At 36.0% G+C, this 26,193-nt stretch overlaps 1 protein-coding gene across 6 annotated transcripts in view; it reads left to right on the top strand.

The window, feature by feature from the left end:
- The window catches only part of LOC101901430 (protein phosphatase 1L), a 36,682-nt gene extending 11,229 nt beyond the window's left edge, over positions 1-25,453 (top strand). For 3 of the 6 annotated variants that reach the window (XM_005187461.4, XM_059121174.1, XM_059121176.1), the window contains exons 2-7: positions 2,126-2,309; positions 17,103-17,432; positions 20,602-20,890; positions 20,957-21,100; positions 23,973-24,145; positions 24,216-25,453. In XM_005187461.4, the coding sequence (XP_005187518.1) occupies positions 2,126-2,309; positions 17,103-17,432; positions 20,602-20,890; positions 20,957-21,100; positions 23,973-24,145; positions 24,216-24,600 (1,505 nt within the window). In that variant the 3' untranslated portion in view covers positions 24,601-25,453. Of the gene's footprint in view, positions 1-1,548; positions 2,310-17,102; positions 17,433-20,601; positions 20,891-20,956; positions 21,101-23,972; positions 24,146-24,215 lie in introns of those variants that run through there. The other 3 variants (XM_005187460.4, XM_020038181.2, XM_020038180.2) reach the window with 2 other exon arrangements.
- The last annotated feature ends 740 nt before the right edge of the window (positions 25,454-26,193 follow it).

Here is a 26,193-nt window from a genome sequence, read left to right as displayed (position 1 = left end):
GTAGGGTTTTCCTCAATAATCTACCCTGGAGAAAAATCTTAGTCGGCATGATGGACTACATAACTTGTAGGTCTTCCGAAAACAGCAAGGCATGAATAAGAACAAACGCAAAAAGGCTAAACGACATTTCTTAAGTCCAAAGAGTGAGTTAAAGTTTTGTTTTTATTATTCTGTGGGAGATCTTCAGGACTGTGTATTGCATTCTCAAAAGGTTTATCTTCCCTCTCCTGTTGGAAAAATACGAATCCAAGCATTCTTAGACTCCAAAAAATTAGTCGTTTGATGCACGCATATCTCCAAAGGCGATCGGAAACAAAACCCTCCAGAATATTTTCGTGATAATATTCGGCATTTATTCTGATGCCACGGCCGATTAATAAGAGAGGAAAGCGACCATCGGCTGTTATAGCGGCCCACACCATCACCATGGCCGGCGCCTGAGTTCTGGTGGCCAACTGAAGGTGCACATTTTCAGCTGACCTCTTTGGCAAGTAACGATCATTTTGTTTGTTAACAAACTGCTGGACAATGAATGTTTTCTCATCGGAGACGGAGATACCCAAATTCGAAAGTTGACCACTTTCGGCCAAGCGAAGCAACTCTTTAGCTCTTTTGAGTCTATTTTCTTTCTGTTGCGGTGTATGTTCATGCACTTTTTGGAATTTCAATGGCTTTACCCCGGGCTCATTTTTCAATATTTGCCGAATGGAATATTGCGATATGTTCAACTCATGAGCCATTTTTCGGCCACTGCGACGCAGGTTACGACTAAGTCGCTTCTTTACTTTTCGAACCATTTCTGCTTATGTTGCTGTTTTCTTCCGTCCACTTCTTGACGTCGGGCTACGCTACCAGTATCACGGTAAGGAGCAATGGATTCATTCACATTTAAATGCTGGAGTGCTCTAACGATAGCCACTTGTGGTTTTCCAGCCAAATATAAATAAATCACATTATCACGCTTGAATTCCATAACAAATAATTTTTATTTCTGGAAAATTCTCACCAAAATGCTTTTGTACGCTTGTAAACAATATAATGAGCTGTCACTGGAATAATTTTAACAGCTGTCGGACGAGTGGCTTAGAAATGACAACAGTCTGAAGTTGGTTGCAGTTTTCTCATCTCACCCTGTATGTAGCGTGATGGCCAGGAATGCATTTCACTTGAGTCCAACTAGCCAACAGTTTATTGTTCCATATGTTATTAAAAAGTTAATTAAAAAAAAATATCAGAAATAACCAGAGGTGATCGGATCCCGAGTGTGGGGAATTCAGATTTGATATATCCCAACAATAAAGTGTTGGGATTTTATAGCGTGGCTTGTAAAATCCTTGCTGTTTAATTTCTTTACTTTCTAAAGATTTTCATTTTAGAGTGTGGTGTAGGATACTGCACCAATCGGCTATTATCAAACTTTGTATATTCATCAGATTTTTTTATATTTTTGTGTGGTTTTCTTTTTTTGGGTCACCATAACCAAACGAAAAGCAAAAGTAACAAAATGTTTTTCGTTAGTTTTCGGTACAACATCTTTGAAAAAAATAGTTTCGACTTTTCTCTTATAGAAAATCGTGTTTTTCTTTTCACAAACCAAAAGAAGAAAAAATTAATAAACTATAAATAATTGAATAAACAGAAAAAAACCAAAACATATGAGAAACATCAAGCAACGACAAAGGCCAAACATCAAAATAAATGAAAGAAGAAAAACATCAATGACAAAGTGATAAAGTGACTGAACAACAAGCCCCCCAATAAACGCGCGGTCATCATCTGACATAGGGAAAACTAGGAAAGGAAACAAGTAAACAGAGAGAGAGAGGCCTTAATAATTTCTCCCCAAGGCAAAACCACTACCTTTTCCATCTCCTTTTCTTTTGTAATTACCCTCTAAATCGTGTTGCAAACACTCAATCACAATTAATGGATGACGAGTTGGAGGATAAAGTTTTCTATCAAACCTACGTTTCACACATGAAGATACTATCGAAATTTGCCGTGGGCTTTTCGTCCCTCAATTCACCGTTGGCATATTTCTGGAAATTGTGTCGTCTCTATGTTTTTCGTCCCGAGGTGATATTTTGCGGTGTACTCTTATTCTTTTTACTTATCTATTTACAAGCTGTTGACACATGGTCTCGCGGTCTCCTGGGCCGTATACAGGCTACGCTCAGTGGCCGTCAAAAATCAAATCGTCTAAAGCTATTGGAAGCCTCCGGCCAAGGTGATCATCAGTCATGGGAAGCAATACGCAGCCAGAGTTCAGCGTATGCGATATTGGGACGTAGACCACGCATGGAAGATCGGTAAGTGGAAAAGCAAAAATTGTTCATACTCATTTATATTTTTAATAAATTTAATTTTAAGGGATGTTGATAATTATATATGAAGTAAGGCATGAGCGCTTTTCTATAAAAATTAAAATCGAAATTCATAACTCCTTAAATTATGAAAAACACAACCACACTGAAAATTTAGTAACTCTGAGCAAAATTTAATGCTTGGAAATATGTCAATTCAACAGTATCATTAAAAGAATGCCAAAAATTTTCCGAATCGAAAAAGTCCCAATTTCGTGTTTATGTCCTCCTACATATGGTCAACATTTATTAAGAAGTTATTGATATAGATGTTATCCAAAGTTAAACATTTCTGCCGAATTTTGATAGAGAACAGTTACTATTTTATAAGGAAGCCATACAAGAAGACTTGATCCTAGTTTGAAAAAATTTTGCATCTTGAAATGCAGTTACAACTTGACAATACCTAACATTAAGGAAACTTCTCTCAAATCGGCCATATTTATAAGTGAAGCTGTATTGGAATGGTTGAAAGGATTTTTCAGGATTCATCTTTGAAGAGGTATTTTATATATGGGAGGTCTTAAGGAAGACCTTCTGCAGATGATCTTCAGAGTTATACAAATACAAAACGTTTAGAAGGCATTGAAGGCGTTCTTTCCATCAAGATTCCGAAATATTAAATCACAAATGTTTTCCGCCTTTTTGAACAGTCGATGTTTTCAAATATCATCCCCATGCTAGATTTAGTGGGGACACCCATAGATAGATTAGGTTTAGAGATTGCAGAGATATATAAATTGAAGACACTTTAAGAGGTTTTCTATAATAAGAAAATCAATTATTACCTTTGTGAATTATCTGCTATTTAGGTTCTACTTCTAAAGCGACATTTGAAAAATCAGCTACTCTAATAAACTGATGATAAACTGACAGATGTACAGAGTGAGATAAAAAACTGCAACAAAGTCAATCGCCAAAACTTTTAACATTTCTTTTTTTTAAATTTTATTGAATGAAAGCAAAAAATGTCGGAAATAGCATCAAATTTTAGAATAGTTTCGATTTGTTCGAATTGGTCACCCTTGCACAGTGGTCGAGGTCGTATGGGAACAGCGGCCAAAAATACTTTCAGTGCACATATCAATATGAATCTTTGGTTATGGTACCTTGATGGGATAAAAATAAAAAATGTGACAAAATGGATATGGTCGATGCATGTTTTGGCATGGTCCCCTTACAACGTACCTCCCGAATAAGGGTTATTTGCCCAATTCTTGTCACATTTCTACACCAGATTATAATGTGATTTGACATTTTACGTTCTAAGGAGTTAAAAAATAATCTTACTGAAAATTATTGGAACGGCCTGCCTCTACCTGCGGGTCCCCCCGTAAAGATACCTCCAAAAATAGAAGTATTTTTTATATAAATCAATTCCAAATTTGATTTTTTGTAAAATAAAATAACAATTCAATATAAAATTAAATCAAATTTAAATTTTGCACAAATAATTTGTTTGACCCAAGGCCCGATTGAAATTGTAGATAATCGGTCAAAATTTAGGTATAGCTCCCATATATATTTTCATCCAATTTGCCTTTTATTGTGCACCAAACGTGTAATATTAGCCAAAATTAAAGGGAATTTGGTATTTACGGCCAAATTGAGTCCGAAAACCAGTATGTCAAATTTGGTGGAAATCGATTCAGATATAGCTATAGCTCCCATACATATTGTTCATCCGATTTGTTGAATTTGCTCTGCATAGCCGTAATGTGGACTCCGTAGTAACGATATTCGGGGCAATATATCAAATACAGCTCTGAAATACCCTTGTCAAATTTTATCGAGTTCGGTTCAAATTTAGATATAGCTCTTATATATACCTATCCGATTATAAGATAATTCTGTACCAAATGGATAATAAAAGCCCGAATTCAAATGGCGCAAATGTCTCGACAAATTTAGTAGAAATCGATTCGGAGGAGGATATTCCTCCCATATATTAGATTCATTGGACTTTTTATTATTACTGTAATCATAGTTGGTATGATTTAATTCTCACAAATTCCCCATTAAAACCTTTATTTGTTATGTGAGGCTCTACGAAATATGCAAACTTTACTGGTTATTGTTTGGTAACGTTCGCTGTCCCGTTATAAAAGGGTCAGAGCTCAGAAGAAGACGGTTAATAAGATCTGTGTTTGTTGAAACACAAGACTTTTTCGGGTATGATTTAGTCGAAACTTTTTTATATCTTTGTTTCTAGACTCCACGGCCTCCTCCTATAATTATCTAATCTATACAATGACAAATTTCTAAAGTCGGGTGCATGTATTAAAATTTTATGAACTGAGGGTGGAAGATAGTGCCATGGATATCTATTAGTTAACTCCTTAGGAGTTTCCAGTGCAAAGGCCTTAAATTTTTCGGCATTAGTCAGAAGACAATGCTTGCAACATTATTGAAAACCCCTCAGTTACATCCTTATCAATCCCAAACAACAAAAACATATTCTATGTCACTAGCACCATAGAACTGACAAAATTGCAGCGAAGTCACTTCAGTATATTGGGCATAACATACAAATCTGACAAAATCTGAAAGCTAAATTAGCACTTTTAGAATCTTAGGGCCATTACTATTGGAATGAAAAAAATCACATTGGAGGATTCAGGGGGGAAAACAATTAAAACTTTACCTGAAATCCAATTTTATTTTCAAAATTAATCTTAAAGGCAACTCAGATCACTCACATCTTCTATATTATACACAACTACTAAACAGACAAATTACTGCACTAAAAGTAAGTCAATACCTTGCTTTTCAATAATAATGCCAAGATTTGTCGTTTTAAAATGTATTTAATTTTGTAATACAGTTCTATTTTTACTCCACTTTTTCACTGATCCCACTGAAAAAAGCAACTAACTACATTTTCTCTTTTTTGATGCTATTCTCGAAGTGGGCCGTTAGAATGAAGTCAAGATAATTATGTTTTCTAAAAAGCTTAACCCCTTAAGAGTTCAGGTGTACACATTTGACAATGAATATCTGATTTTCATTTTTTGAATTTTGGCCAATGGCAGCGACCACTGTGCCTTGGCACGAATTATGGTCAATGAAACCGTCACATGCTGCCCGAATGTTGCTCTGCGGTATTTTGGCCCATTCCCGGCGAAGCGCTTGCTTGCGGCGGTGATCGACACTTTGGTATTTTTCAGAGCCAAACTTGCTTTCCAAAATACTCCATACACAATAGTCCAACAGATAGGTATCCGAAAATTTTGGTGGCCGGTGGCTGGAAATTAAGCGAGGAATCTAATTTTGTAACCATTCTTGGGTGCGATGGTGCTGAGTCCTGTTGGAATGTTCAAGACATGCGGTCAAAATGTTTGCGTGCCCAAGGCTTTAATACTCACTCCAGAATATTTGGCGTTTATTCTGATGCCAAAGTCGTTTAACCACGGTCGTTCCAGCCAAATATAAAGAGATCACACTATCACGCTTAATTTCCATCACGAATAACTTTTTTTCTGGAAAATTCTTACCAAAATGCTTTTGTACGCTTGTAAAGAATATAATGGGCAGTCACTGGAATAATTTTAACAGCTCTCGGACGAGTGGCTTAGAAATTACAGCAGTCTGAAGTTGGTTGCAGTTTTTTCATCTCACCCTGTATACACTCCCTAGCCATTGGCCAAAGGTATAAAAAAAGCAAAAAATTGATGAAGTTTTTATTTGAATTGATAGTACGGTTTATATGTTTCAAGATTATTTCAAGCAAATGTTGACCACGACTGGTCCTCGTCGGTATAAACATGAACCAACAAAAATAGTCTAAAGGCATTAAAAGCTCTTGCATTTTCGCAGTGAAAGTGGGATATTGTCTCGCGGTAGCGCTCACTATTGAAAGTAACATTACGATTTGAAGAAGGTAGGGTCCAATGTTGTCACCAGCCCGTACACCGCACCAAACTCTAACTTTTTCTGAACGCAATGCTAGGCTGATCTACACTTCAAAATCGATAATTTTGCTTTTTTACTTAACCAGTGAACCGCTTCAGGAGGTCGATTAAGTTGACCATAAAGTGGAAGAAGCGCACAATGAACATTCGTAACATAGCACACCTTTTGATAATAAAATTCAATGATTTGCAAGCGTTGTTCGTCTACGATTCATGGTAAAATTATAAAACAAAATGAAGTTGTTTGATAGGGGAACAACACACGAAACGTGTGTGAGCTTTTTAAACCATTGTTGTCAAAAATATATTAGCTAAAAAAATCGCCCTTTATATTGCTGTTTTAATTCGTTTTTATTTTTTTCTATTATTTTGTCATAGGTCCTGGTTTTGCAATATATGCTTTAGATAAACTATAACAATTTTCCACTGGTTGATTATTGCTAATGACCTCCAACTAGCTTCTGTTAGGCAAGCAGGCCTACTTTCTCAACATCATCCACACTAAGTAACTTCCATTGTTGCATGTCATATTATAATAGTTATTAAAGAAAAAAAACAGTGAAATGCAAATGTTTATTTTTAATATCTAGTATAATATTGATTTTTCTTGTTGTTGCTGTTGTTGTATTTGTTTGTATATATTGCTACATTTACTCTATACTAAATAACGATTGTTGCAGTAGCAACAAATTAAACTATTTTTAGCATTTCGGTCGCTGGCAGTGCGCTGTGCGGCATTGCTTGCTGTTATGCGTTTCGAGTGCTGGTAGTCGAGGCGACTGCATCGCGATATAAAATCTATGATGAGAGTGCCACAATTTGTTAATGTATACGGTGCGGTGTATGCCACCAGATAGATGAAGAAGATGAAGCGTATACAAAATGGTATATTTTTCTCATTTTTGTTTCTATCTTTTGCACAAAGATTCACAGCCGATTAACGCTAAGTAGCCGGGGTGGATAGATAATAGTTGGTAGGTGAGGTTGTTGTCTTATGATGCAAGAAGAAATTAAGAAACCAATGATGCCACCATCAAATTACATGAATACAATTTGTCATTTTATCAATTTGTAACTGTGGTTATGGCTTGCCGTTTTTATTTTCTGTTCAGTTCAGTTTAGTTTCGTTTTTCTGCGGTTAAGAAGGTTATTTGATTCATGATGATGAGATGACGATATACAGGGTGTGAGGAAAAAACTGCAACCAACTGCTTCAGACTGCTGTCATTTCCAAACCTTTCATCCGACAGCTGTTAAAATTATTCAGTGACAGCTCATTATATTGTTTACAAGCGTACAAAAACATTTCGGTGAGAATTTTCTAGAAAAAATGTTATTCGTGATGGAATTCAAGCGTGATAAGTGTGATTTCTTTATATTTGGCTGAAAACCTACAAGTGGCTATCGTTAGAGCACTCCAGCCTTTAAATGTGAATAAATCTTTTGTGTCTCGTACCATCGCTCGTTACCGTGATACGGGTAGCGTAGCCCCACGTCAAGGAAGTGGGCGGAAGAAAACAGCAACAACAGCAGAAAAGGTTCGAAAAGTAAAGAAGCGATTTGATCACAACCCGCGTCGCAGTGGCCGAATAATGGCTCGTGAGCTGAACATATCGCAATGTTCCATTCGGCAAATATTGAAAAATGAGCTCGGGGTAAAGCCATTGAAATTCCAAAAAGTGTAAGAACTTACACCGCAACAGAAAGAAAATAGACTCAACAAAGCTAAAGAGTTGCTTCGCTTGGCCGAAAGTGGTGAACTGCCGAATTTGGTTTTCTCCGATGAGAAAACATTCGTTGTCCAGCAGTTTGTAAACAAACCAAATGATCGTGTTTACTTGCCAAAGAGGTCAGCTGAAAATGTGAACCTTCGCTAGGCCACCAGAACTCAAGCGCCGACCATGGTGATGGTGTGGGCCGCCATAACAGCCGATGGTCGCTCTCCGCTCGTATTAATCGACCGTGGCTTCAGAATAAATGTCGAATTTTATCGCGAAAATTCTCTGGAGGGTCTACTTAAGCCTTAGGCAAGCAAACATTTTAGCCGCATACCTTGGACATTCCAACAGCACTCAGCACACGCCACCCAAGAATGGATACAAAATGAGGTTCCTCGCTTTATTTCCAGCGCACAGTGGCCACCAAAATATCCGGATGCCAATCCGTTGGACTATTGTGTCTGGAGTATTTTGGAAAGCAAGGTTGGCACTAAAAAAAAAAAACAAAGTGTCGATGACCTCAAGCAAGCGCTTCGCCGGGAATGGACCAAAATACCGCAGAGCAACATTCGGCCAGGGTGTGACGGTTTTATTGTCCGTTGGAATGCCATAATTCGTACCAAAGGTGACCAATTCGAACAAATTTGAACTTATTCTAAAATTTGATGCTATTTCCGACACTTTTTGCCTTCATTCAATAACATTTAAAAAAATGTAAAAATTATGGCGTTTGACTTTGTTGCAGTTGTTTTATCTCACCCTGTAGACCATAATAATAAAATCCCATTGTTGTTGCTGCTGTTCAAATCATTTGTAATTTTACATCTTCTATTAAATCTTAAACACAAAAATAGTGATTATTTATTCACTGTCCCCAACAAACGACGACATACACTGGTGGCCAAAACTAAAGCAACTGAAATTACAAGTAGAATGAATGCCCTGTAACTTTTTCAAAAATTAAGAAAATGAGAAAGTTTTTCTTGTTTTAAATTAGGTACTTTATTTACTTTTTAAAAACCTAAAACATAAAACCAAAATTCATTTTTATATAAAAAATAATGTTTGGTAAAATCAATTAACCCGATTTTGGCTTGGACAAATCAAAAGCAACTCTGTTGTTTTTCATATAACCGCAGCAATTTCAGTTGTTTTTACTGTGATATTTATCGCTTTTTGCTTCCTTCGACAATTTCGCTTGTCATAAATCCTTTTTGAGAAGTTTTTTACAACAGTATGTGTTTTTCTTTTCGTTTTTTTAAGTACTGCCCAAAAAAATTTTAAAAATGGCTAGAAGCAAATACAGTACCCGAGTAAAACAGCAAATTATCAGTGACTATCAAAACAACATACCACAGAAAATGATTTCCGAGAAATATTTCATAAATATTTATGTGATTTCATAATTATTTCTGTATACTAAGTCGGTTTTTTGAAACTGGATCAGTAGTAACAGTCTATAAAGGATGAAGGCCGTGAAAAACTTCAGCCCGTACTGATCCACAAATTGTGAGAGAAATAAAAAACAACTATTTAAGAGTTCAACTGGATTGGTGAGAGAGCAATCATTGGATATAAGCTCGAGATCAGTGCGTAGACGAGTAGTGGCAGCAGGTCTGCATGTCCGTAAGACATCAAAAAACCATTTATATCTGAAAAAATCAAAAAGGCTTTCGGAAACCATAATATTAAGTGGAATCAAGCTCAATGAAAAAAAACATTATTTCTGGGATGAGTCTACGTTTAATATTAAAGGCTCAGACGTGAAAAAATTTACGGTGAGAAGACCAAAAAATGAAGGACTCAAGCCGCAGTGTTGCAAAGGTACAGTGAAGCATGAGGGAGGGTCAAAAATGGCGTGGCGCTGTTTTTCTTTCTATGGACTTGGGCCTATCCATAAAATAAAGGAAGTTATGGATCGGTTTGTTTACAAAGATGTGTTGGACATCACGTTGTTCCCTTACGCTGAGTAAAATATTCGGCTGATTTGGGTGTTTCCGCATGACAATGATCCCAAACTTGTATCAAAACTTGTCAAATATTGGTTGCAGGAGTCAAAAATTCATGTTTTGTTATGGCCGGCACAATCACCTGAACTAAACTCCTTAGAAAACCTTTGGAGTATCGTAGATAGGAAGATCAAGAGACAACATTTTCTAAAGAATTCGGGGTGCCTGGGAAAGGACACCCAAGGATCAAATTGAGCGTGTTATAGATTCAATGTCTCGTAGGTGTGCAGCTGCTATCAAAATAATGGTTATGCTATCGACTACTAGCCAAAACTTAATTATTTTAAAATAAAAAATCAAAAGTTGCTTTAGTTTTGACCAAGCAAAAATTGGGTCATTTTAGTTTTCCATATATTCTTTTTCATTCAAAATTATTTTTGTATTTTTATTTTTAGTTTTTTAAAAGTAAATTAAGTATCTCATTTAAAACTGGAAAAATAATTACGATTTGTTTATTTTTGTAAAAGTTACCGGGCATTTATTGTCTTTGCGATTTAAGTTGCTTTAGTTTTGGCCACCAGTGTACAAACAAATTTATTAATAAGTCATGTGAGTTGTTGGTTGGCTGGCTGGCTGGCTGGCACGTTAATAGAAATGACCGAGAAATAAACCCAATATTAGAATTTCGTTTTTTTTTTTAGCAAAAAGGCTGAGGGAAAACCATTTTCATCATATGTATGTAATGAATAAGTAATTTCTTTTGTTACTTTTCCTTAATGACGCAGCAATTAAGAAAAACGTGTAATTAATTGTATTTTGTTCAATAAGAAAGTCATTGGCAATTAGCTTGGCTATTATTCAAAAACATCTTGACACAAGATAGGAAAGACATATATTTTTTTAGAATTAATCAATAAAAATTTAAAGTCTTCTTGATGGTATAACAATATTTTAATATAAATCTATCGGAATCATTTCAGTCAAAAATTGCATTGGTGTACCTAAAATAAATACCTCTGTGCCAGACATAACAAAATGTTTATTACACTCGACGACAAAACCGACGGGTGCGAAAACGCACCACCCCCTGCACTATTATTTACGCACCAATTGGACTAAAAACAAGTAAAATAGTATCAGTCGGTTTTGCCGACAGATTTATATCCCCAGCCTTGAGTTATGAATATTCAAACTGTTGATCCTTTATGGGAGAGGTTCCGAAGCAGTTGGCCAATATTGACCAATTCGTATCTGACCTAAGATTGATAAAACAAGTTAAAAAGTATCTGTCGGTTTAGCCGACAGATGTATACCCTCAGCTAATATTCGATTATTAAAATAATGGGCGAATATTATTCATTTTGTATCAGACCTAAACACATATGATATAAATATTTCGACGTGCCAGGTTTGAACTTTATTAATAACTTCCTTCACTTTGTATGAGATATGTGATAATTTTTAGAAAATGTTAAAATATGCGTGAGGTGCCAGGTATAGTCGACCGGAGCATTCCATTATCATACTTCATGTAATACAGATGTGAGTGAAAAGTACAAGTAAATCGAATCTTCACATTCAATTTTATGCGAATTCATAAATTCCACATTCATCTCAAGTTGTAAAGATAAAAGTATTGAAAATTGTGCTCCTTTGTGGGTGAGGCGCCAGAAGGGGTTCGCAGATATATGTCATCTTCACAACAGATTTTTTGCTAACAAAAATGTTTGTATGTGTAAAATTTTCAAAATATTGAACCTTATGTGGGGGAGGTACCAGAAGAAATCGTCCGATTTCTACCATCTTATAATAGATCTTGTGTTGATGGAATTATTGCGATGTACCAAGTCTGAATGGAATAGGATGATCATTTCGCGTTTTATGATCTTCATGGATATTAAAAATTTTGACCCTTTGTGGGGGAGGTACCAGAAGGAGTATACCGATATATACCATCTTCACACCAGACATTGAGCTAATAAAAATATTGTGATATGTCTAGTTTGAAGAGAACTGGATGCTTTTTTCGGATTTTATGATCATTTTGTTTATTCAAAACTTTCACCCTTTGTGGGGGAGGTACCAGAAAGAGTATTCCGATCTCTACCATCATTATAACAAATCTTGTGTTAATGGAAATATTTAGATGTGCCAAGTCTAAATGGAATCGGATGGTAATTTCATGTTTTATGAGATTGATGGATTTTCAATATTTCGACAGTTTGTGGGGGAGGCACTTGATGGAGTGGACTGATATTCTCCATTTTCGCACCTAGCCTAGCACTGGCGCAAATATTAGGATTTGGAAAGTTGGAGCAAAATCGGATTTTATTATGCAGAAAATATATTTTTTGATTTTTATTTTTTGTGTGAGAGATACCAGAAGGTGAGGACCGATATTGCCCATCTTCGAAATCGATCTAAGTTTGGTAATAAAATTACGATGTATCAAGTTTGGGCCAAATCGGATACTCCCTCCGAGAGTTATAGTGCGCGCCAGCCAGCCAGACGGCGGGCGGACATCGCTAGATCGACTCCAAATGTCCTGAAACGGATTTGGTCCAAAGAGACCTAGGCTCTAAACTCGTAATTTCGATGGGGCACGTTTTGGCCGTATCAAAATGATATACACCCTCTAAAGCCATATGGCTGAGGGTATAAAAAAATTTATTATACGGCGGACTAGTAAAATGTTGTACACCTGCATGGCATTTGGGTGTTGTTAAGTGGTCAAAGTCTCAAAATATATATTTCTGATTTCTTGTTATCGTCAAGCTTTTACTAAAAAGATTATTGTAAAGATAGCTTTCCAATCCATACCAATTTGACACAGTTCTTAGTCATTCATATCAACACAATTCATTATTTTCTTTTTTAAATTCATGATATTGGTATTATTTAATTCTGACTAATTTATTGATTTTGTTACCATAACAATGGCATTCTTTAAAATTTAGCATATCATACGGTGCATAGTCCATATTGGCAAATTAATAGTTGATATAATATTTTAAAGATTCTTTTTCGAAAAATTCGGTAATTCAACAATCTTTATATTCAAATAAAGGTTTTGTGTCTATTCTCTCTTTCATGTCAGCTGATAAGAAGAAATGTTGAACTTTAATGGAATTTCTGCTATTATCAAATATTTGATTAACATTGAAAGTCATTTCCTCTTAATAAAATAATTTGTTGCTATTGTCGAGACACTGGGCAATAGATTAAAGACAATAAAAAATACAAAAAACCGTAAATAATGTATGGCCATTTGATTCTGAGAGATAATAAGGATTAGATTCCCGATGATTTTTATGGAATTGTAAATGGGACTTTTCGTGTGTAGTGTAATTTGAAATTTTATTAAAATCGTGTGCAATTCTAGTGTGACTTTTCCCAAACATGCTATCGGCGGAATCACCGAAGTATCCAGAAATGCCCTCCGGATTAAAATTAATATTTTAGGGCAAAATGTCTTAAAAATATAAAAAAATCAAATTTACAATATTTCCCCAGACTATATCGGTGTGGAATCATGTAGCACATAAATAGCCTTCAGAATACATGAAATCACCTACTCCTATCACCTATTGGCCAGAAGTTCCAAATCTAAAATTACCCCAAATTTCTGCTATAATTCCTCTCATAACAAACCAAAACCAAAACAAATTATTTAATGCGTTTCCAAGAAAAAAAAGCACCCCATTCCAAAATAAAACTATTAAAACCAAAAAAATTTGATGACATTAATTGATAATGAAAAAATATAACAACATTTGCTATAATCCAAAAATACAATACTTGTAAACATTTCCATGATAAATGGTGCGGGTAAGAGCATACAAATGCAAATGACTAACTGGTAATTTGGTTGGATTTCCAAAGCCATTAACTCGAATCGTATAATTATTAATTGCTCTAGTTTCCATTAGAAATCCGTTTTTTTATAGCCTTGTGCCACACCACACCTCATAGTGATGGAGGTTGTTATGACTTTATCGAATATATTATTATTAAATTCATGAATTCTTTATTTGAAATGATAGGGTGATATAAAAAAACTGCAACAAAGTCAAACGCCGTAATTTTTACATTCATTTTTTAATTTTATTAAATGAAAGCAAAAAATATCGGAAATAGCATCAACATTTAGATTAAGTTGAGATTTGTTCGAATTGGCCACCCTTGGCACGAATTATGGCCTTTAAAATGCCCATGAAACCGTCACACACTGTCCGAATGTTGCTCTGCGGTATTTTGGCCCATTCCTGGCGAAGCGCTTGCTTGAGGTGATCACAACTTTGGTATTTTTTAGAGCCAACCATGCTTTCCAAAATACTCCAGACACAATCGTCCACGGATTGGTATACGAAGATTTTGGTGGCCATTGTGCCCTGGAAATGAAGCGAGGAACATCATTTTGTAATCATTATTGGGGCGTGTGCTGAGTCCTGTTGGAATGTCCAAGGTCTGCGGCCAAAATGTTTGCGTGCTCAAGGCATTAATATACCCTCCAGAATATTTTCGCGATAATATTCGGATTTTATTCTGATGTCACAGTCGATTAATACGAGCAGAGAGCGACCATCGGCTGTTATGGCGGCCCACATCATCACCATGGCCGGCCCTTGAGTTCTGGTGGCCAACCGAAGGTGCACATTTTCAGCTGACCTCTTTGGCAAGTAAACACGAGCATTTGGCTTGTTTACAAACTGCTGGAAAACGAATGTTTTCTCATTGGAGTAAACCAAATTCGACAGTTCACCGCTTTCGGCCAAGCGAAGCAACTCTTTAGCTCTTTTGAGTCTATTTTCTCTCCGTTGTGGTGTAAGTTCTTGCACTTTTTGGAATTTCAATGGCTTTGCCCCGAGCTCATTTTTCAATATTTGCCGAATGGAATATTGCAATATGTTGAGCTCACGAGCCATTTTTCAGCCACTGCGATGCGTGTATCGATCAAGTCGCTTCTTTAGTTTTCGAAGCCAATTTCTGCTGATGTTGCTGTTTTCTTCGGTCCACTTCCTTGAAGTCGGGCTATGCTACCAGTATCACGGTAGCGAGCGATGGCAAGAGACACAAAATAATTATTCACATTTAAATGCTGGAGTGCTCTAACGATAGCCACTTGTGGTTTTCTAGCCAAATATAAAGAAATCACGCTTGAATTCCATCACGAATAACTATTTTTTCTGGAAAAATCTCATCATAATGCTTTTGTACCCTTGTAAACAATATAATGAGCTGTCACTGGAATAATTTTAACAGCTGTCGGACGAATGGCTTAGAAATGACAGCAGTCTGAAGTTGGTTGCAGTTTTTTCATCTTACCCTGTATTCTTAATCAGCATAAAATTCTATGTCGAATTACTCCAGCTTCCGAACGAAGTGAAGAAGGTTGATAAAATTTTACTAAAATGTATGTTATGTCTGCAGGACTTTTGGTATTGGAAATGGGCCATGTAGGTGCACGTACCTCCTTAGTTTCCTATTTTGGTGATTTAAGCGATATTATTCACCGGTAATGTTTCAAGTTTTGTGTTTGAAGTTCGTAATAGATGCTGCAGCATATGACAGAAAATTGTCCGTGCAGGTCCACGCCTTCGTATAGCCCCCATATAACGGCACCTCCCGATATTCGGTATTGATGATTTTTTGGAGACATTGTTCACCGGAATTGTTTTAAATTTGGTATATGAAGTTCGTTATGGGTATTACAGACTACGACAGAAAATTGTCTGTGCAGGTCCACGTCGTCTTATAGACCCTAATAACGGCAACATTTGGTATTTTTAAGATTTTAACAGAATTATTAACAGATTTTTTTTTCTTTTTTTTTTTGAAAACTGCCAAATTCGTTTTAAATGGTAAGGGTATTCAAAGTTGCGCCCGGCCGCACTTCCATCCTTTTTACTTGTTTTTTTTTTTTTTTTTTCAAAATCAATCTTTTAAAAACGATAACTGCAAAGCTCCCACTGACCAAGGCATTGACCGATAATAGTCCATACTCAACCTACACCACCTGCCTCCCAATAAGACACACATGGGCACTATTTTAATAACCTACCTCAATTCGATTGGATGCCAAAGTGATTACAACAGCATTGTTTTGACGATTCTCGACGACAAGTGACAATTGAAGGAACGAACACAAAATTCCGATTTCAATTGATCGATCAATAATAAACATTCTCAATGAATTCAAAAAGTTTTCCGCACTTTTTTAATTTGAATTGCCTACAGAACCTCCCATAATTTCACAAAACATATTTCTACCATGACTGAAATAAAACAGACGCAGTTCACAATTTCCCAAAAAAAAAAAACAATTGCATTGTTTGAAACGTAAAAAAGATTGTCTTGCTATTTACAGAGGTCAGCACCCAGTACCACGATCATAAATAATTGATTGCCATTTCAAAGAGTCGCCTGTCCAGCCATCCAGTATACTTTGTTATCAATTTGACTAGAAATTGATAGATATTTGAATCGATTCTGTTTTGTTTATTATTATTAGTGAGGCAGCCCCAGCCAGCCATCACCACAAAATGCTGCGCTTTAATGTTTCCATTTCTGTTTTTCTCTTTTTTTTCTATCCGTATGGTGCAGATTCTAAATGGACGACTGGGCTGAATTTTCATCTGTCGTCATTGTGTTTTGCGTTATTCTTGTGGTTGATTAAAACGTAGCTGTGATTTATGGCCGAGTTCTATGGCAATTGGTGATGATTATTATTACTGCGGTTTGTTGTGGTTGGTGTGTGTATTTTTGCCATATTTTGTTGCAATTTCAAAAAAAGAAAAGAGCAGAAATTTTAATGCGCCTTTTCCCAAAAATTAAATTAATTTCTATTTGTAGGAGAAAAAAACATTTTGACACATTTCTTTTTTCATATTCTATCTGGTGAATGAAAATTTTCAACCCAATCCCCAAATGCTTTGTGGGGGTTAAATAAGCGCCAATGCGCGCACACACACATATATATAGACGAATCTTAAAAATAAATTTTTTTGAAAAAAAAACATATGAATAATAATCGCCCTCCAAAACAAACAAGACCATAGCCAAGAAAATTTATTTGCTTGCTTTAATACAATTTTATCTACATTAATTTATTAATAATTTTGTTTTCATTTTTTTCTGTTTTTTTTTTTCGACTACTTACAGCTTTATTCTGGAAGAGAACATTAACAACAATACTGGCATTTCATTTTTTGCCGTATTCGATGGACATGGCGGTGAATTTGCCGCCGATTTTGCCAAAGATATTTTGGTCAAGAATATCTACAATAAAGTTATAGAAACAACAAAGTTGTTAAATGCCCAAAAATTGGAACAGAAACACCTGTCAGCCGCCAATGCCGCCGATGTGGACAAGGACTATGTGGAATACGATGCTAGCCCGTATCTGAAGCGTAAGGCCAGCCGCAACGATGGTGACAATAAAGAGAATGAACCTTTGGTTAGACGTCGTGATAGTTTACGAAAAACAACGAGGTAAGTGGAATGATGTGAAAATACGAAATAAATTGTATTTATAATTATCAGACTTAATCCCATTGAAGTAAACAAGGTGTCTGCATTAGCGGAGGAAAGTAGAAATCTTTACTATAGGTTAAGGCAGGGAATATCATGCCTCCAAATCCTTGCAAGGAGTTATTTATAATATAAGCGAAAAGAAAATCAGGCAATATTTTTATTTTTATTTTTTTATTTTTTTTGGTGTATGTTCTAGAAGTGGCCCCCCGATTGTTGTTAATTTTCCCAAGTGACTTAGTAGTGGCGATGTACACAGTTTGCGCTCCAATTCGCTTAAATTGTTATTTCGTTGCCGTTCGCAGCAATTTGACTTCTGTTACTCAACAATGTGGAAGTACAGCTGGTGCAACGAGTTAAGTCGATCGGCCTACCGCAACGCAGAATTTCTGGTGAATGGGCTATTAGAAAGTCGGCCGAAGATCCAATTCCGACGAAGCTCATTGTTGTCTCAATGGGTACGTTAATTAGGAGAGTTTGAGGTTTTAGCGTGAAGATCAGCCAAAATTCCTTTTGCCTTTTTTGCCCAGAATGCAAGTGCTTGACTTGCATGACATGTGGTTTCAACAAGACGTTGCCACAGAGCACGCGTACAATGAACGTATTGAGAGGCAAATTCGGTGAAATTTTTATAGCCTCAGCCATATGGCTAGAGAGGGTATATAGCGGTTTTAGACCCCAGATTTCTATGGACCAAATCCGTTTCAGAACATTTGGAGTCGATCTAGCAATGTCCGTCCATCCGTCGTCTATCTTGCTGGTGCGCACGATAACTCTCGAAGGGAGTATCCGATTTGATCCAAACTTGGTACATCATAATATCATTGTCAGACTTTGATCGAGTTCGGAGATGGGCAATATCGGTCCACTCCTTCGGATACCTCCCTTACAAAGGGTCAAAATTTTGAATATTCATGAAGCTCATAAAACACGAATTTAACATCAAATTCTATTTAGAATTGGCACATCTCAATATTTCCATCAACACAAGATGTGTTATAAAGATGGTGGGGATCGGACCATTCCTTCTGATACCTCCCCCACAAAGGATTAAAATCTTGAATAACCACAACGATCATTAAATGCAATATAAGCATCTGGGTTTCTTAAAATCACAAACATCACAATATCAAATAGCCCAAGGTCTGGTGTGAAGATGGGAGATATCAGTCCACTTCTTCTGGCACCACCCCCTCAAAGGGTCAACTTTTGAGTATCTATGGAGCTCATAAAACGGGAAATTAACATCAGATTCTATTCAGACTTGGTACATCTCAATATTTCCATCAACTCAAGATCTGTCTGTTCTGGTACCTGCTCCACATATGGATCAAGATTTAAAAAAACAAAACGCTCAAAGGAAGCGAAATAAGCAACCAAATCCATCCATTCATCTACTCAATTTTTCCATGTAAACATTTTTGTTAACACAAGATCTGATGTGGAGATTATATACATCTGCCAACCCCTTGTGGTACCCACAAAGGGTCACGTGTCCAATACTTATGTCTGTCATAACTTGCGAAACAAGTCGGCGGTTCTTTACAACTTGCTATATCTAAATATTTCTCTTGACCTAAAATCTGAAATTTTATGATTTTGCATAAATTGGATATGAATCTGTATTAAATGAGGTATGAAAATGGAATACTTCGGTCCGCTATATCTGTTACCTTACGCATATTTCCACATATCCCAAAATTTCCAAATTCCAAATCTGTCACGTTGTAATATTTATATCAGATTTAGGTCAGATACGAATTGGTCAATATTGGCCAACTGTTTCGAAACCTCCCCCATAAAGAATCAACAGTTTGAATAATCATAACTCAAGGACGGGGGTATAGATCTGTCAGCAAAACCGACTGATACTATTTTACTTGTTATTTCATATTCAAGACTGGTCAATTGGTAGCCTAGACCGTGTGACTTAACGACTATTTTTTGTGAGGCTAAGTTAAAGCACACTGACGGTCCCGCTTCAATTGAATTGGAAGACAACATCGAAGCATTTATTTGTGAGATAACGGCCGAAATGTTTGAAAGAGTATGTCAAAAGTGAACCAAGCGGATGTACTATTTGAAGCTCAGTCGCAGTCGTGCACTAAATAATCTTCAAACATACTTTAGTGTATGAACCGTACTATCAATTCAAATAAAGATTTCTGGATTTTTTATGAATTCTGTGCGATTTTTACACTTTGTTTAAACATTAATATTTCTAGTGTAAAAGTGGCATTATAGCATTAGCTTTATAGGTGTAGCACCCAACCAAGTTTTTACACAGAAACTTGCATCAGATAACAAACACTCAGACAGGAAGTGTAGGTTGCAGTTTTGATATAGCCACAGTATAACGACACCGCCTACGTTATGGTATTGTGAATACTAACTGCATTATTCAACCGATTTCAATGGCAAAAATGGAATTTACTCGAATATTAAATTCCGATAGATTAATTTTTCAGGGCTTTTAACCTTATGATGCGGGTTAAAAAATAAGTTGACAAGTATATCCTATCTTCACTCATTATCTAGTGCAGAGAAATCTGAAGGAGTTAGGACGATATTTTCAATTTTTTCCTGCCCCACAAATGGCCAAAAATTCGAAACATATCAATTTTTTGAATATTGATAATTTCTTTGTAGGGAAGGTAATACCAGAGTGAGTGGGCCGATATGCACTGTAATTTTTTCTATAATTCATATGGAAAAGGGAATTTTTGTTGGCGAGTGGATGTTTTACTACTGACTTTAAGTTTAAAAATCTATGGTGAAAAAATTCAAATTCCCAACAAGCAAATATTTCCATTAGCAATTAAAAATCAAACAATATCCCATAACTTAATGCGCTACTGTTGTTATCTGTAATACTGAGTTAATACTCATATCATAAAGAAATGCTGGGAATTAATTTCAAGTCAAATTGTGTTCAATCGTCGGGATTGTGATGGGTGGTGACACTTTTTCAAATATTGTGAGATAACATCTTGTTTCATTTTCATAGCTCATTTACTACAACCATTAAATAGTGATTTACATGAAAACTATTTGAAAAAAAAAAACAAACAATCTAAATGAAAACACCTAGAACGGATTGTTAACCCTCCTCCTCCCCTCTCCTTTACAGTGTAAATGATGACTGCACCGCCCGCAAAACGACTGGCGATAAAAAAGACTCCTCAGATGTTTTTACAATGCAATTGAATTCGCTGTTGCGCGGTGTTGGCAACTCCAAGAATAGCTTTTTCAACAACAACAATAACAAAGACTCGAATTTAGGCGGCGAAGATGGTATGCCCCCACAACAGTTTGATGCCAGTTGTTATGTGGAGAATGGCAAAATCAATTTTGGTAAATTAATAACAGACGAAGTTTTGGCAGCCGATCACAAACTGGTGGAAGCTGCAAAGAAGACGGTAATTTGAAAATCCTTTTTAAAATTTCGAGTAATATACTGAAGTTTTCTTTTGATTACATTTCAGACAAATATTGCCGGTACCACAGCTTTAATAGCCATCATTCATGGCAGTCGTTTAATAGTGGCCAATGTTGGCGATTCCCGCGGTGTCATGTGTAATGCCAGAGGTGTAGCCATACCATTGTCATTTGATCACAAACCCCAGCAGGTAAGTTTCATCCGCAATTATTTGAGACTATTTCCATGTACCTTGGTCTATTTCTCTATGACGATACGAAAGTGATTGCGTGGAGAAAATACAATTCCAAATGTGATTTCAAATTAAATCATTAACTAGAAAAACCCATTTATAATGTAATTTTTCTTTCCAATTCATTTTCGTATCGTCATACAGAAATCGGCCTCGGTCTCAGTTTTATTAGGTTTTCGGAATTGTTTAAAGGTTGTGAGTTTTTTTTTAAATGATTTAGTGCCCATTGTGAATTTTATTTCCATCAAATCCGTTGATAACAATAGGAAGTTTAATCTCACAATGATAAACCTAATTTATTGAACCGTTATCAGGTTTCCAACGGTGGCTCGTGGATTTCCATACGTATATACATTTATGGGCCAAGTTGTATAAATATTTTGGCGACTATAACATCATAGATCACGTCTACCCTAAATAATTCACTGCATATACGATACGCATAAAAAAACATTAAGCCTCTAAATTTGTGTCGTGGTGGTAAAGAATTGAAAAGCACCTATCTGCCAAAGCCATGAATCATGCAACCTAAACATCTAATGGGTTAGCACTCACATAAATGCGTGACCTGACCTCCTTATTTTTGGTATTTGTATAGTTTGGTCGGAATTTTCAACTAAAACTGATTCAATTTAATATTTCAGGATCTTTTTGGGCAGTTAAACTCTTCGGAAAAATATTCAATATAGGTCCATTTTTGATAAAGTCACCATATAAGGGCACCTCCTGATTTTCCACATTTTGAAGGCTTTGACTATTTTGAGTTCTTTTTTGATGGATCGACTCCTCTCAAGGTATTCAGTATAGATAAGGATATAAGGTGTGTGAGGGAGAGTCTCGGCTTAAATACTTGTGTGCCAATGATCATTAGCCAAATAATATAAAGTAATTAGACCTGATATATATATAAGAAGTTTGTTAGGAAGTTCGAAAGGACGTATCCTAACGCAACATACACATACAGAACGGCGATGAAACCAGTCAATGCTACGACTGCGGGAAACATCTGCTCATCTAAAAAGGCCTCTTATGTGCCAGAACCGAGGTTGAATACGGGACCACAGACCACTAAAAAAGCGTCGAGGAAGACCACTAAAATGCTCGCCCATTAACTGTTTCATCAGCGCAACCCGTTATAACGGGGAAGGTGGTGAAACATCAGTTGGACTGGGCAGAGTCAACTACAACGAAGTCTACAACAAATCCTCCTCTCAGCCAGTGGCTATGGAGAGGATGCGGTCTACTGAGAAGCAGCAACCCAAGAGAAGATAAAGTGACGACACATACGGTACAACAGTCCGTTTCGTATGTTTCGGTCTCGGTAAAGAAGGCGAAAGACGTAGTTAGAGTAGCGGTAATAGATCAGGGTACATCAGCGATTATCATCGATGGGGAAATCCGGTACATATAACTAGATGATGTCGAACAGATAAATGTACGGCTTAGCCGAGCTGCAGTCTGTAAAGGAGCCATGGTCATTACCTGTGAAAGTAAGGAATCTGCAGATTGTCGAATTCCTTTTCATTACAATGTAGTCGATTAAATCCGTTTGTTAGGTTTCTACGTACGCCGTTACATTCTTCCTTCGTTTAAAGCGAGTGTACACATCACAATATTTTTATTAAATCAAGGTGTGAAAATGGGATATATCGGTCCACTCCTTCTGGTACCACCCCCACAAAGGGTCAACATTTTGAATATCAATGAAGCTCATAAAACGAGAAATTAACATCCGATACCATTAAGTTTTGGCGCATTTCAATATTTTTATCAACACTAGATCTGTTATAAGGATGGTAGAGATCGGACCATTCTTTCTGATACCTCCCCCACAAAGGGTCAAAGTTTTGAATAACCAAAACGATCATAAAATCTGAAATAAGCATCCGTTTGTCTTCATATTTTACACATCTCATTATTTTTACTAACACAAGATCTGCTGTGAAGATGGGATATATCGGTCCAATTCTTCTGGTACCTCCCCCACAAAGGGTCAAAATTTTGAATATTCATGAAGCTCATAAAACACGAAATTAATCCCCGATTTCATTTAGACTTGGTACATCTCTATATTTCCGTCAACAAAAGATCTGTTATAAAAATGGTAGAGATCGAACTATTTCTTCTGACACCACCCATACATAGGGTTCAATACTTTGAAAAACAAAACGCTTAAAGAAAGCGAAGTAAGCATCCAACTATCTTGAAATTTCACACATCCAAATATATTTGCTAATGCAAGATCTTTTCTGAAGATGATATATATCTGCCAACCCCCTCTGGTACCTCAGACGCTAAGGGACACCATTTCCAATTTCTGTCATAACTTGCGAAACAAATCGGCGATTCTTTACAACTTGCAATATCTAAATATTTCTTTTAACCAAAAATCTGATATGAAAATGTAATTTATCGGAATTTAAAAGTTCGAAATCCTTAAAATTTTGCACATACCAATATTTTTATCTATATAAGATGAAGTATGAAAATGGAATATTTCGATCGACTATATCTGGTGCCGCACGCATATTTCCATATTTTCCTAAAACTTGCCCATATCTCATATAAAGTAAAGGAAGTATTCGATATAGTCCAAATCTGACAGGTTGTAATATTTATATCTGTCTTAAGTCAGATACGATTTGATCAATATTGACCAACTGCTTTGGAACCTCCCCTATAAAGGGTCAACCGTTTGAATAATCATAACTCAAGGTTGCGGGGAATACATCTGTCGGCAAAACCGACTGATACTACTTTACTTGTGCAACTCAACTTGCAATTAAATCCAACTCATTGTATTTTTTTCATGTCCTCTTTTTTTCTTCAGGTAAGAGAACGAAAACGCATTCATGATGCTGGCGGTTTTATTGCGTTTAGAGGTGTATGGCGTGTAGCTGGCATTTTGGCAACATCGCGGGCCTTGGGTGATTATCCATTAAAAGACAAAAATCTAGTCATAGCTAATCCAGATATTTTAACTTTCGACTTAAATGATCATAAGTAAGTGGGCTTTGAAATCGTAATCGAAAATATTTATATTTAACTAATCAATCTCCATTTTTTCCGTTAGACCGACATTTCTGATTTTGGCCTCGGATGGTTTGTGGGACACATTTACCAATGAGGAGGCTTGCTCATACATAAAAGAACACCTCCATGAACCAGATTTCGGCGCAAAATCATTGGCTCTGCAATCGTATAATCGTGGTTCGGTTGACAACATAACAGTGCTGGTGATAATCTTTAAGAATGGCATGTATCGCATTGGTTCATCGTCGTCGTCGGCGTCTGCAACACAACAAAGCAACAGCGCAGCTGCATCTTCGTCAGCAACAGCGCCAGCAGCAGGAAGCCAAACAATAAACAAACATCTAAATGAACCCTTGGCAAAGTCTGCAGCATCTGTTATTGGTAACACCAATTTAAATCGTTCAAATAGTGGTCGTGCGAAATAGTCCAAAGGATACCCACACATCCTTTCGAGAAGACAAGAGACAAGGGTCACAGACCGACAGACAGCTAGCTAGCTTTATTATACGTTCTTTTTTCTTATTATGTACATAGAAAAAATAACAAACAAAACAAAACAAAATAAATCAAGAATTGATTGATTATAAAGTGCCCAAAGAACAAAAAACAACAACAACATAGAAACAATTAACCAAATAAGTTTTGTAAACGCTGAGCATTTTACTTTTAATTTCGATTTTGGTTAAAAAGAAAATCAATGAATTGTTTATTTTTTTATTACTACATGCCGCCACCGCCGCCGCCGCTCTTTTCTCTTGCTCTGCTCCCACTTTATTTATGTATCGTTTATGTATACGTCTCGAAACACACAAAAACCTCCCACGAGCCGCCCGCCCGCCTTATTACAGGAAATAATCACTAAATTGGTTGTTCAATTAAATATTCTCATTTAAAGTGTTTTTTTTTAATTTATTACTTTCTTCAGTTTTTCCGTTGATTGATGGCGAGAGCGATTCGTAATTGATCTGTTATTTATATTTATTCGTTTTTCATTATTTTTAGTCGCGCCTATACGCACTTTTCTTTACGTTCGTTCTTTTTTTAGTTTAAAGAATACACTTTGGTTTACTTTAGTTTGTTTATTTATTAAACTATAATTAAAATGTCCAATTATGTTTCCTTGTTTTTTTTTTAAGTGAAAATTTTATTTGATATTTTTTTTTGTTTTAATTTGAAAATACAAAAACAAAAAGAACTCAATCATGCAAATCAAACAACAACAAACAAACGAAAATATACTATTAAAAATATTGATTATTTATTATTAATAATATTAAATGTTAATGTCTTGTTTTTATTTCAATGTCAGTGATGGTAGTTTGAGGGTAAAAATCAAGTCTCGGATAACCTAAATGTTGCTTAATAACCTAAAAGTCAAAATAGCAACACTAGTGTTTAATAGGACGAATTTAAAAAAAAATGTAACTTTTAGTGAAGACTATTAACAATTTTTTTAAGTCTCATCGATTCCATTTGTGTGGGTCAACATCGCAAAGCCAAATTTGGTCTACATCGACTAGTTTCTTCACTTTATATAAGATATGTGATAATGGACTTCGGTCCATTTTTACGCTTCATCAATATGAAAAATTCAAACAAAATCAAAGTGTTAACCTTTTGTGGGGGAGGTCCCATATTTACAGCAGATCTTGTGTTGGTAAAAATATTGACATAGTGTAATTTGAGAATTCAGATGTTTATTCGCTTTTTTTTTGAGTTATCTGCCATCTCCACACCAAATATTCGGCCTTATTACCGTTGTCCCCGCCGTCGCAAAATAAGGTCGAGGCGACAATAACGATATTATGGCTGTCGTTTTTTGTTGATAGTGATGAATGATTGCTATTATCATTTTCGATGCAACAGTCGACTTGAGATCGTTTTTAGAGAATATTTGTAGCCGTAAAAAATTGGGACGACATTGTATTTTTTAGTCGACATTTATATTTTAACCATTTTGTATTTAACATTTCACCATGAAAATAACAACAGCAAAACAGTTTGAAGTCATTTCCCTC

This window comes from Musca domestica, unplaced genomic scaffold (genome assembly GCF_030504385.1).
Source record: "Musca domestica strain aabys unplaced genomic scaffold, Musca_domestica.polishedcontigs.V.1.1 19, whole genome shotgun sequence".
Taxonomy (NCBI): Eukaryota; Metazoa; Arthropoda; class Insecta; order Diptera; family Muscidae; genus Musca; species Musca domestica.
The sequence above is the reverse complement of the archived record's forward strand: the minus strand, read 5'-3'. Positions and strand labels throughout refer to the sequence as shown.